General features: G+C 40.3%; 1 protein-coding gene across 1 annotated transcript; it reads left to right on the top strand.

Moving 5' to 3' along the window:
• The first annotated feature begins 825 nt into the window (after positions 1-825).
• On the top strand, positions 826-10,452 carry mfsd1l (major facilitator superfamily domain containing 1-like). Its single transcript, XM_033610517.2, has 13 exons — positions 826-984; positions 2,995-3,095; positions 3,570-3,679; positions 3,776-3,831; positions 3,925-4,068; positions 4,163-4,321; positions 4,399-4,514; positions 5,479-5,579; positions 5,672-5,783; positions 5,898-6,035; positions 8,073-8,212; positions 8,317-8,428; positions 8,515-10,452. The coding sequence occupies exons 1-13, from the start codon at positions 963-965 to the stop codon at positions 8,653-8,655; spliced, it is 1,452 nt and encodes a 483-aa protein (XP_033466408.2). The 5' UTR covers positions 826-962; the 3' UTR covers positions 8,656-10,452.
• The last annotated feature ends 3,255 nt before the right edge of the window (positions 10,453-13,707 follow it).

The raw sequence follows: 13,707 nt of genomic DNA, 5'->3' as shown, positions 1-13,707 counted from the left end.
CAATTAATTAGAAAGACAACACACTCAACTGAATTAGGCTATTAGACTTTTTAAATATGAAAATCTGAATATGCAGATATTTGATAGACTGCAATAGTTAATTTGAGGCCTTTGGTTTATACTTTGTGTCCCATTGTGTTAATTAAGTTGTGAATAGACGGAAACTTCATTTACTGAGGAATCTGATAAGCATAAAAAAAGATATTAAGGACGTTACGGTGCATTCAAAATTATTTTTGTAAAGTGTATAAACATTTTAATATACAAAATCAGTTTCAGTTATTCTTTGTAAATCTAAACACAAATAGATCCCTTATTTAATTTTAATTTAGCTGAAAAATATTGTTTAGACCAAATTAATGATTAAAAAAACACATCATACCCTCACATCTCACATATGTTATCAATGATGTTATGATATATTTTGAATATTGAAAAAATGATTTATGTGATTAAAAATGTCATGATTTAATGAGAAAATTCAAAAATATGTCAATGTATTGACAAAACAATTATGTTTATATTTTCCCTCCATACATTTTTCTATTTTTAATACTGAATAAAAACGACCAAAAAAAGGTTGCCGTTACATTATATTACATTTGTGAACAAAAAATGTAATTATTTTTTATTTATTATTTAATTTAGTTTAATTAAATTAAATTTAATTTAATTTATTTTGAATGTAGAAAAAAATGTAATGTGAAGAGCTGGAAATATTTTCAATAAAGTTTAGGGAGGGAAAAAAACAAAAGCGGCTGGAGCGTCGCTGCGCGCGCAGATTTCCAAACACTCCGCTGCGTCCTTAAACAGGCAGAGTTCGATCCATATAGTTTACAGAGCAGCGGTGAGTGGACACCAACAGCAGAGTTGTTGCCGCGGAGCCGCTGACAGCCTGTTCATGTAAACAACACTGGAGAATGTGAAGTTTTCTCTGATAGACACTCTCCTTCTGTCTCACCATGACGCAGCCGGCGGAGAAAGGTACGTCTGACTATAGTTGTACTTTCCTACATATAGCCTAGCCAAATGGCCAGACCTTTGTCTCGTAACCTCCTCATACTTCCCTGAAAAACTGGGCCACTGAAAGACCAGCTCAGCAGTTTAGGCTGTCAGTGTCGTTACAAGAGCTCATGTGACTCAATGGGAAGTTGCCTAAGCCTTGAGGTTAGCAATGATGGTTTACTATCTCATGAATGAATTTTAATTTACTAAATCTCCTTTAACGGGACAATCCCGAGTGGCAGAGAGGAGGATGATGGGCAGAAATCAAAGCCACCCTCGTAAACCCCTGTCACTCTGTGCATGTGGAGCTGTGGCAGATGGGCAGCTTTCAGCCTCAGGATCATCCACCCAGGTGTACCTGCTGCTGTCAGACTGTACAACAGCAGTGTGAACCACGGATTATAACACCACACAACACACAACACACAACACACAGAGACCCACTCATCCACAGTGTCTGGTTCGCTAGAGACGCCTCACCCTCTCCATGGTCTCTCTCAGGGTGTCTGCAGATCCAGCCTCTAAAAAGTTTAAAATATTTTAAATATGATTTTAGAAACATTAGGCCTTAACATTTTTCAATAGTCTTAAATTTAAGTTTGGATTTTTAGATTAATTTCATTTTATGGATACCATTTTGATAGCTTCCACTGAGTTAAGTTAGTCATATGTTATATTGCTGTACTATAAACCATACACCAGTGGTGGAAGAAGTACCCAGACGTTTTACTTAAGGAAAACTTCCAAGTCAGCCAAGCCAAACTGACCAGAAATCATGTCATGTTCGGGGGCCACACAAAATGTTTCCAAGGGCCACCATTGGCTCTCGGGTAACACTTTGAGCAACAATACTATGTTATACTATAGTATATTAATACACTTCACCTTGTAATATCTTACTGTATCGTAATGTACAATATTATACTCTTATATTAATATGTTACATTGACTCTTGCATTATATTGATAGAGACAAACTTTAGGTACCATTACTCAGTCATATCATATATTAGTCTGGTGTTCACTGTTGACGCTCACCCTCACTGGGGATCAATAAAAGTTTAAGTTAAGCTAATGCTTCAGTTTCCTCACACAGTTTGTTTTACCTGTGAGGTAAACACCAAATTTCCTGTTGGCCTGACTTAAAAAGAATACAAAAAACAGGGATGACTATCAGCTAACAGGACTCCTTAAAGCCCCCCTTCATTTAGAAATGGGCTTTTCTTACCTTTTTTTTTGTGAAATACTGAAGTGATCAGTGGTGTTGGTATCTCTTCCTGTGCTGTTGTGTGCTGGCGCTATGGGCAATACATGAATGGCTGACGTGTAATACTGTTATGTGTCGTATGTGCTTTTATGTCTTTATGGTGTATGCTTCATTTCTTTTGGACTGTTACTGTAAGGCAGCCATCCTTGTGCAAGACGAATTTCCCTATGGGTACAATAAAGTATATTGTATTTAGGGATGTCCAGATCACATCTTTTTTGCATCCGATCCAATACCGAGTCCTTTATTTTGAAAACGTGTCCGATACCGAGTCCGTTCCGATACTTTGCAAAGCATTAAGAAAGAAAAAAAAGGATGCATCCAAGTTGTCCCATTAGGTTTGTTTTTTATTTAAATAGTATCCAAAAAGCTTATCAGTGGTTCAGCAGCACAAAATATAAACAAATTCAATATTTTCTTCTTGTCTTCAACAAACAAAATAGGCCTATATCTTTATACATTGGAAAGCGGAGGCAATAATGAACAACATAGTTGAAAAATCTGGCCATTTTTGTTGTTTTGACTCCTCTGATCTTTTATTACTGATTCTGATTTTGTGGTCGGAGCCAATATCGGATTGGGACATCCCCAATTGTATTGTATCGTATCATATCACGTCATATTGCATCGTATCGCATCATATCACAGACTGACTTTCATAGTCAAGTTAGACTCTTAGTTTATTAGTTATTAATGTATATACTATTGTTTTTATTTTTACAGCATATTACCGCTTTGTGGTGCTGTTCTTCAACTGTCTGCTGACGTTCGGCTCCTACTTCTGCTTCGACATCCCCAGTGTTTTACAGGATCAGTTCCAAGGGGTGAGTAAGAGGTGGCAGGGCAGACCATCTTAAAGATACCATCAGTATCAAATGATTTCTCCACATTAAAGGTGGTGTCACAGATAAACAAATTTACCCTTAACATCAGTGCTCCTTCATGAACTTCATTCTACCGTCCCTCTTGCGCCCACTGCCTTTCTCTTTATCCGTCCATGGTCTTTTCCCTGTCCTGTGCACAAGCTCAGACAACATCCCTGTTGATGTTTGGCTGGAATAGTGTTGTGTTGCTTGGTCCAACACCTTTGTTTCTCATTATAAAGCCAGTATGAACACCAAATTTTTGTCACCATGCACAGAATGGAATTTGACAACAAGTGTGTTGGCTTAGGATCCCTGACTTCACCTTCGAACTCAACAGGATCATTGCAGTTTGGTGTCAAAATTCCAAAGTCTGTCCTCAGTTTGTGTTTGTAAGGAAACAACTTCAATCACTGGCTTCCTCTGATCTGACAGAACCTGACATGTCCCAATGCAACGGTGATCAATGGGACAGTGGACTGTGTGGAGGGTTTGGGGATGAACCCTCAGCAGTACAATCTTCTGTATGCCATCTATGCTTGGACGTAAGTTGACACACAAACATCAATTCCATTGTGATAAATTCGTAAATCGCTTTTAAGAAAACAGCTTTAGCTAGTGCTCTTTTCTCGCATCAACAGGAACGCAGTAGTGGTGATCATGGCTGGATTCCTGATTGACAAATTAGGAAACCGCTGTAAGTCTACAGTACATAGTTCACATCTGAAAATGAAACACCTGACCTATGGTACCTCATGGTAAATCAATTCCCTGTTCCTTCTATCTGCAGTTGGAGTGTTTCTTTTCTCTTTCCTGTGTGTTCTGGGCTCGTCACTGTTTGCACTGGGCTCCCACTTCAAAGGAACGCCCTACCTGCTGCCGCTCATGCTCACAGGTCGACTGCTGTTCGGATCAGGCAATGGATCTCTGACCAGTAAGGCCACCTCCCAAAGTCACATCAATACTCTTTGCGGTGTCAAATCAGAGGAATGTTCATGAACCGCTCTTCTCATTTACTTCCTGATCAGTTGTTCAGAACCGCATCACAGCCTTCTGGTTCAAAGGGAAGGAGCTGGCCTTGGCTTTCGGTCTGACCCTGGCTTTCTCTCGCCTGGGGTCAGTCCTGAACTTCTTCCTCACTCAGAGGTTTGAAGAAAGTTATGGCATGCAGTGGACACTCTGGGGTGGTAGGTAGAAAGATTAAGGTTTATGGCATGACTGAATAATAACAAAATGTTTTAGAACATGATGCTTTGTTTTCTAGGTACACTGTTGTGTGTGCTGGGCTTTGTGTCTGCGGTTATAGTCAGTGCCCTGGACAAGATCGGTATGAGGCAGCTGGGTCTTGATGGCACCATCCAAGAGCAGTCCCGCAAAGTGGTATGAACAGAATCTTTTTATAACAACCTGTTTCCAACATCATTTATAAAGTGCAAGGATGCTGCAAATGGACTGTCTTACCTCCATTCTTTAGTGTAAATCATAGACTATGTAAAAGAAGTGGATGCAGCCTCAGAGTCCGAAAGTAAAGCAGATGCGTAAGTGCCTTAAACCTGCATTCTTTCTAATGGCCAGCAGGAGGCGACTCCACTGGTTTCAAAAGGAAGTCTGATTGTATAGAAATCTATGACAAAAGTACATTGTTTTATGCTCTTAATCATTAGTGTCAAGTCTTTTTCAATACAGCATGATGTTCATTTTGTAAATTATGTTCCCATTTACAGTAAAATAGACAAAGCAGGGTATGCTTTAGGGTGTGACTACCTTGTTTGACAAGTTGCTACCATGGTGACCTGTCAATCAGGAAAGAGACCTAGCAATGTGTATCAATGTGAGTCACTTCTGGCTCCAAAAAACCAAGATGGCGACAAACAAAATGCCACAAACCAATGGGTTATGTCACAGTAGCTACATAAACTTCTTTTACACAGTCTGTGCATGGGCGGATTATGAGACAGTGGGCCCTACGCAATGAAATGCTAATGGCCCAACGACCTCTACTACATAGGAATAAGATACCCAGATTTTTAGTTGTTGTTTTGCGTGTCTTGTAGTCGTTCTGCGTCTCTGTGTTTTTCTGTCTTTTTGTGACCATTGTGTGTTCCATTGTCCTCTTTGTTTTAGTGTTGCTTTGCAGTATTTTTTTGTCTTTTTGTAGTCGTTTGTGTTTCTTTGTGGCTATTTTGAATCTCTTCGAGGTGGGTCCATGTCTCTTTGAGTGATTTTTTTGCAGGCATTTTAGCTCCTGGGCCTGTGCCCATTAGGCCTGTTCAGTAATCCACCCATGAGTCTATGGTTTAAATGGTAATTAACAACTACATTATTTGTCTTTGTATGCGTGTAGAGGATTCAGGATGTGAAGCTCCTGTCGCTAAGATACTGGCTGCTGGTTCTCACCATCATGTTCTTCTACAACGGCATCTTTCCGTTCATTGCAGATGCAAGGTAGAGCTAATCACTGCATTGATATGAACCTAGTACACAAACACTCAAAAGAATAATTTAGTGTTGACATACTGCTGTATTTTCCTGTCCAGTAAATTCATTCAGGATAAGTATAGCGGCTACAGTCAGAAAGAGGCGGCCTATATCGCAGGGGCGGTTTACGACAGCTCGCTTGTCCTCTCAGCCAGCGTGGGCATTCTCATAGTGAGTATCTGTAAACTAAACCTGTTACACTGTTCACAAATCTGTCATGTGAAGCAATATAAAACAAGTAGGTAAGCTGGTGTAACACGTGACTCTCTCTTGTGTTTGTTTCAGGATTATGTGGGTCTGCGGGGCATTTTTGCAGTGGCCTGTGCCGTCCTCACGCTTCCTGTGTTTGGACTCCTGGCCTTCAGCTTCGTCCCTCCTCTCATCTCCACCATATGGCTGGGGGTCACCTACTCCTTTGCTGCTGTGAGTTTAAATGCACAATATATAATTTCTGTTCACGTTATGTCATTTTATTCTAATGAAGTCACGTTAGCTTACGTAGCATTAACTTGCTAACTTACCATTTGATGAGTTAACTACCCATGCAGCTGATGTAACTGATGTGCGTTAGCAAATTTAATTGTGGGGTAGCCCAGCCCTGTTATTTATGCTCAAAACAATCACATTAAAATAACTTTATGAGCGTGTTAAATGTTGTAACATTATAACATTAGCGTACACATTAGCTCGGTGGCTAGCATGAGCCATTTGTCATAGTAGCACATTGTATTAAACTGGATCGATATGGAAATATATCAATAAGTAAGGTCTAAATGGATTACTGTGTTACCAAATGACATGCAGTTACTAAAAAGAAGCAGCATTGCTGTTATCGAGTAAGATACTGTGACATTGTATGATTTACAGTGACACGTCATCTGGTGTTTCCTGTGTTTCGCGCAAGTAGAGGGGGTAAAGAGGATATGATGCAACTAACAGAGGTCTTGTTAGTTTTAGACACTTAATGTGCAAATTTTACATAATATTAGAAGTAAAAAGACATTGTTTTAACATTTTAATACTTTTTTTTTTTTTTTCCTCCTACTTGTCTGCATTGGTCTTCATAGCTTAGCACCACTAAAGGGTGTAAGCTTCTTGTGAAGATTGATGCACTGTTAATCTTGCAGTCAAGTATTTTATACCCATAATGCGTGGTTGTGACCGTCACCCAGCCTCCCTGGAGACTAGCCTAACAGCCTTTATTGGCAAAACTTCCTAATATGAGTCAGAGAGGGCCGTGATACACCAAAGTGTGTCAAGGGAAAAGTAAGGAAACAAGCAAGGGGGAGGGGGCAGGTGCTTAAGTCCTGAGTTATATAGTGACAGTGCATGCGTTTAGTGTTTGTTTTTTTCCTCCAACATTTTAATACTTAGAGGCTGGTAAATTTTTATTTGCGTTCTCTAGTAGCAGGTATATTGTTGCCAGAGGTGTTTTTAGTATTATCCTAATTTTCATGACCCCTAGTTAAAGGGTCACTTTGGTATTTTTAACCTGGATCCTATTTTCCCACATTTTTGTGTCTATATAACTAATGGGAACCACAGTTTTTGAAAATGGTCCAGTATTGACTGAGACTGCTGCATTGTCACCACCTGGGGCAATTGAGCACCATCAATTTATGTCCAATAAAACTTAATGTTTTTGCCATTGACAGGCTCAGTTTGTTATACTGAGTGTCTGATAACATTATAGAAAAGATCCCTACAGAGATGGACCTTTTGTAAGAGAGTAAGATCCTGTTTGTTTAACCAGAAATAGCCCTAAAATCGTTCTCACCGTACACCAGACTCCATTTTAATGAAGAGCAGTTTTAGCATGTATAGAGCCAGCGTATTTTCACATCTAACTGGGTGAATTAAAGTTTATTTCAACCAAACCAGAGTTGGTCATTTTTGAAACAGTGGAAAAGACACACCATGATGGTTTTTGTGAGTTTTATTTTGCTTCTGTCAACTTTGAATGAAAGGCATTTTACGATTATAAAATTACAGTTTTTTAAAATGGAGTCTGGTTTGTTCGACAATAGCAGTTTTTTTTTTTAAAAAAAAAAGGGTATTAATCTTTAACCAAAAGGTCTATCTCTGTAGTGATCCTTTCCATAAATTTGTCAGACAATTAGTACAATATTTTGAGCCTGTTAGTGACCAAAACAAGCATTTTTAGTGGATGTAAACTGACGGTGCACAGTTGCCCCAAGTGACTACACTGCAGGCTGTTTCGCTGCTGCTGTCTGCAGTGGTCTCGCTCAATACTGGACCAGTTTCAAAACTTGTTGTTCCTATCAGTCACTTAAACACAAAAACATGGGAAAATAGGGTACAGGTTGAAAAATACTGCAGTCGCCCTTTAAGTAATTGATTTGTCTTCTTTGTCATTTTAACTTTTGAACACTTTTGGTGACCTAAATTGTAAAGCATGTGTGTTGTATCTTAATTGAAACTATCTGTGCTGTATTCCAGGCAAGCATGTGGCCGTCTATTCCCCTCGTGGTGCCTCAGGCCACTCTGGGAACAGCCATGGGTCTGGCCACCTCCATACAGATGATTGGGATTGGGGTGTCCAATCTGGTCGTTGGGCAGATTTTGGGCACCAAGTCAAGGTAGGAGATACTTCAGATCAGGATCTCATTGCAGTGCACTTGATGGTACCTGCTGTTTGTTCAACCTTCACTTACCTTCTCGGTGTTCTCCATTTTCTGACCAGTGAGACTAAAATCCCACTGTGGCGCTGGCAGAGGATGATGATCTTCATGTTGGCCAACACCATCAGCTGCATCGTCACCTCAGTGCTGCTCAACATTGTTGACCACGGACAGGTCAGATATCTCACACACTGCTGTGATGCCATTTTATATAGGGTTGTATGTGTCTATATTCAGCTGACGTGTTTGTTTCTGTGCAGGGCGGGACCCTGAATAAGACAACCAAGAGGTCAGGGCAGGCAGAGAGAGACTCCGACAGAGAGCCGCTCAACCAGGCAGAGGAAGAGCAGAACGAGGATGAGGAGGATGAGGCGGTCAGATCTCGTTCTGTCAACTCCTAAGTTTTATTGATTGATGTTTTGCTCAATTTTGAATATTTCTCTTTTTATTTGTCACATGTAATCATATCAGGTAAAAAGCTAAAAAAGAGTTTAAATAGACTAGAAACAGTAATAAATGTATGTGTATGATTTGGGGAGAGACAGGGAGAAAAGGCCTCTATCTTTGCCTTATTCAAGCAGCACCTGGTGTAAACATCCTTTAGGCAGGGCCTTGCGGTCGTGGAATCTCAAAATGATGGCATACAGTCATGACGTACCATCATTGCATACACCACTGCAAGATCTCTTCATCATCTGGATGGCTTTGAACACTCTTATGCACACAAGTCTGTTACTAGAACACTTCCAATAGCACATAGCTGTAACATTAGTCTATTTCCATTATCCAGTGTGCTCCCCATTATTATACATCTGTCTTTTCCTTCGTTTGAGGTTTGAATGGTGCTTTTTCTTTTATTAGCATCATCTTGTTGCGTTCTCTCCTGCAGTGGGACCCAGTTGAAGACTTAGCACCACCTACTCTTATCTTGATGAACCAACTCCCAATATCTGCAAAACAGTAGTGGATGAAAAAGCACATCTTTTGCCAGATTAAATTTGCACTAGAATTGGAGGGAAACCCAACTATTCTCTGCCTTGCCTTTCTCGCCACTAAGCAAGTACGCAGCTCCCAGGTCAGACCCTTGGTGATGTCGACACAATGTTACTCGAATCTCTCCACCAAGGACCTGTGTAGTTTTTTCCCTGCTTCTTCCCAATGCCCACTCTGAGTTCCCTAGTCTTGCTGATTGAGGAGTAGGTTGTTGTCCTGACATCAGCGGGTTTCTACTTTTATATTTTTTAAATGTACCAGTTTCCAAATTGGACTTTGTTTTTTGCTTCATTGAAACCTCACTGCCTTTCCATACTGTGTCTTTGGTTACTACAGTAGAAATGCAGCAGTTTAATGAATCAGAACAAATCTTTGTTGAGCAGTATTTACACCCAAATAGTATCATTATGTTATATGAAGTATGAACCAGGTATTACAGGTTTATTTCAGTTATACAGGTTATAAGGGGAAAAAATATAATTCCACAAAAAAAAAATCAAATTGTCTCTTTAAAGGAAGGGTAGACGACATTCAGAAAAACTCAGTTAGTCTGAGCCAGGATTGTCTGCACATGGCTCTCAACATGGAAGTGGCTGCTAATGGTGCTAACAGCACAATAAGTGCTAACAGTTACATCAATGTAGGGGGGTGTGGGCTTTTGCGACAATGGCGTCCTTCAAACGTGGGTCGGGACAGCGGTGCGAAGTGGAGAGAGGCGGGATTAGCTAGCCAGTGGGATGTACACACAGGGACTCACATGCACTAGCACGCAGCCGGACGTCTACCCCAACAACGAACAGAGAAGTTCGTATTAAAACACACACAGAGAGCGTGATTTCATTCTCTGCTCAGGACGCCATTACTCCACTATATCTTTACATGGCAAATAGTTGTTTGCTGCTGTGTTAATGTTTTAAATGTCATATACAGAACCTTTAACCTTTCAATTGTACTGCCATTACTGACTGTGTGACTCTTTCTGAGATCACTAAATAAATTTAAAGCCATGTTAAAAAATGCATGTTAAAAAATTTAATAGTGTTTTTTTATGATTTCCTAATGAAACAATGAAATATTTGTACCTCATCTGTATGTTCGTGGTTAGAGATTTCACTTTGTACTTGAAAAAGGGAATTTGGGATGTTGGGATGTTCACATTGCTGAAACAGGAAAAAATAAAATGGAGTTCACCTTTTTGACAGTACAATCTGTGCCACATATTGTTGTTTCTTGAGGGGAAAAGCTAAAGAGCTGATTATTTCACTACAACATAGGTTTACTAGTATAACCAGTGTCATTTCCTTCTTCTCAGCACAGCATGTTTAGCACCTCACAGCCAGAAGGTGGAGCTCTTTATGCATTTGTTTACAGTAGATTAGACTACATTTCATGTTGTAAGCATGGGACTGTAAAGATTGTGTGTTTGTCCCAGAGATGGCTTTTACTGTGGCTCTCTAGGTCCCATACTCAACCTTCTATTTTAGTGACTTGTAATCTTAGTAACTAGTTTATTATTTATCAGAAACCTTTTTGTGAGTAAGTGTGGGTATTTTTGGGAACTAGTCAAGATAACAGTGCTCCACATCACATCCATCATATTGTCAACAACTGCAAGAAGGGTACATTTAAATAGCGACAAACAAATGCAGCAGCAGCACAAGTAAGTGTAACATGGTTTAGGTATGCACTTATATTCCTGTTGTTCCTTTAGGCCTGTGTGCATTCCTTGCAGTATCATTTGTGCCAATATTGCTGTTTTATTAATTTTACTACTGCTATTAATTCAGTTGCTATCTTTCTTTGTTTCTGAAATATAATACATCAGTTGCTACTACATAAAATGCACAAGAACATCCTATAAAATGATACAGAAAAGGAGCAACATTTAAAGGGGAACTCTCTATTTTTTTATCCTAGACCCTATTTTCCCATGTTTTTCTGTGTAAGTGACTCGTAGGACCAACAGTCTTTATCCAGTATTGAGCAAGACCTTGGAGACTTTTTCCACATTGCCGAAATCAGCTGAGTATTCAGCCTTGACATTACAAATCTTTTAGATAAGGGTAAGACAGCTCTCTGTACTCAAACACAACAAACTATTTCAGCACTCCTCTCTCCTCTCATCGCATTTCCACTATTTTCTTTCTGCAACAAGTCACCTCTTGTTAGATTTCTGAATGAGGCTTCTTATTAGTGAGACTTGAACAAAAAACCGGAATGGTACAAGCATAAGGTACCCGAAAAACGTGTCATTTCTCTGTAGGATCCTTTCCTTAATGTTGCAAGACACTCATACTAACAATCTGAACCGATTAGCAGCAAAAACAAGCACTTTAGTGGACTTAAACTGAAAGGGCGCACCTGCCCTGAGTGTTTATTGCAGCCTATTTTGCCACTGCAAACCACCCCAGTGCATGCTGGAGGTCAGAGTGTGATGAAGCCAACAGAACCACATCATCTGCGAAAAGCAGAGATGCAATTCTGAGGTCCCCAAACCGGACCCCTTCTTCCTCCCGGCTCCGCCTCAAGATCCTGTCCATGAATATCACAAACAGGATCTGTGACAAGGGACAATCCCTGGGGGAAGCCAACACCCAGTGAGAACGTGTTTGACTTTACGCTGAGTATGTGGACACGGCTCTCACTTTGGTCATACAGGGACTGGATGGCTTGTAGCAGCGAGATACCCTGTAGTCCTGCAGTACCCCCCACAAGACACCCCGAGGGACGCAGTCATACGCCTTCTCCAAGTCCACAAAACACGTGTAGACTGGACGGGCAAACTCCTACAACCCCTCCAGCAGCCTCGCAAGGGTAAAGAGCTGGTCCATTGATCCATTGTCAGGACGGAATCCACATTGCTCCTCCTGAATCCAAGATTCGACAATCGGTCGGTCAATTCCAGTACCCAGGAGTAAACTATTCTCAGGAGGCTGAGCAGTGTGATACCCTGATAATAGGAGTTCGGACATCCAGAGGGAGCTTGGAGTAGAGCCACTGCTCCTTCACATCGAAAGGGGTCAGTTGAGGTGGTCTGGGCATCTGATCAGGATGCCTCCTGGGTGCCTCCAATTGGAGGTGTTCCAGGCATGTCCAACTGGTAGGAGGCCCGGGGCATAGGGATTACTGGCCTGGGAACACCTTGGGGTCCCCCAGGAGGAGCTGGAAAGCTTTGCTGGGGAGAGGGACATCTGGGGTGCTTTGCTTGGCCTTTTGCCCCCGCGACCTGGCCCCGGATAAGTGGATGAAAATGATAGATGTTTTGCCACTGCTGGCTGCGCCGCTTTTATTCTGTACTGGACCAATTTCAAAAATTGTTGTTCCCATTAGTCACTTAGACACAAAAACAAGGGAAGTCCAGATTGAAATATACAGAGAGTTTCCTTTTCAATGTTGGTGGGTCTGTCTGTTAAAAATTATTTGTCACTTCCTATAAGTGAAACATGTATTTTAATTAACCCAAGAGAGGTGAAAGGACAGGTTTGCTGTATTTAAGTATTGAGAGGTGATTACGTGTCAGAGTTTTAAGCCTGTGCTTGTCACATATATAATCAACACCCTGTAAATATCCGAGCAGTTTTTAGCATTGAAATTTAATTAAATGTAGATTAGAGAGTGCCCTAAACTGATCTAGACAGACTTGCGTCTTCAAATACTTCAGTACACTAAAGGTCCAGGTTCAGGGTGCCAAACCTACTGTCCCTGACTCTGCGCCAGGTTAAATGTGGAGAATTCCCCGCTCTGAGGCTAAGCGTCCAAAAAACTGTAGTCCATGCTGAATAACAGTAGATCACTGAGGAAAAAAATGCACAATATTTGCAGTTGAAGGGGTCATGAGAGGTTACTGATAAGTAATTATTTTGTGTTCAGGTCCAGCTTGTCCTTGTATTTGGTCATAATCCAAAGACCAGACAGAAAACTGATTTGTACGGACATGGTTGACATGCATGAAGATTTAAATACAATTATAACTGCATACATAACTAGATGATACAATACAGCTCAGTCTTTTTTTTAATACAGGGGCAAATACATAAGACATGTGGCACTTTCCCAAAAAGTGCTTCACATGATTTTAATTTTTTAAAATATTTTTAGGACTTTTAGGCAAATAAAATCCCGCAACTTAAATAATACAGAGAATAAATGGAATTTTTGAAAAAAATCAAGAAAAAAATAGGATCCTTCATAAATTCAAATAATAATGTTGACAGTACATTTAGAAAGTAAAATATACATACGACAGGTAGAACTTATTTAGAGTTCTATATAGTCATGTTGCTTTGTGCCACCTTGTAATGGTCTGTAGTGACCTTGTTAAAGGAGTGCCCCATCAGTGGATTACTAGAAGTACGCGTCTCCTGTGATGACGAGTCAAAAGTCACTGGAATGGAGGGAAGAAGGTTACCTGATAGAAAGACTTCCTTGAACTCTGATCCTCTGTTTACCCTGAAGATAAA

The sequence above is a fragment of the Epinephelus lanceolatus genome, chromosome 21 (genome assembly GCF_041903045.1).
Source record: "Epinephelus lanceolatus isolate andai-2023 chromosome 21, ASM4190304v1, whole genome shotgun sequence".
In the NCBI taxonomy this organism is placed as follows: domain Eukaryota; kingdom Metazoa; phylum Chordata; class Actinopteri; order Perciformes; family Serranidae; genus Epinephelus; species Epinephelus lanceolatus.
Note: the sequence above shows the minus strand (reverse complement) of the source record. Positions and strands in the feature narration are given on the sequence as shown.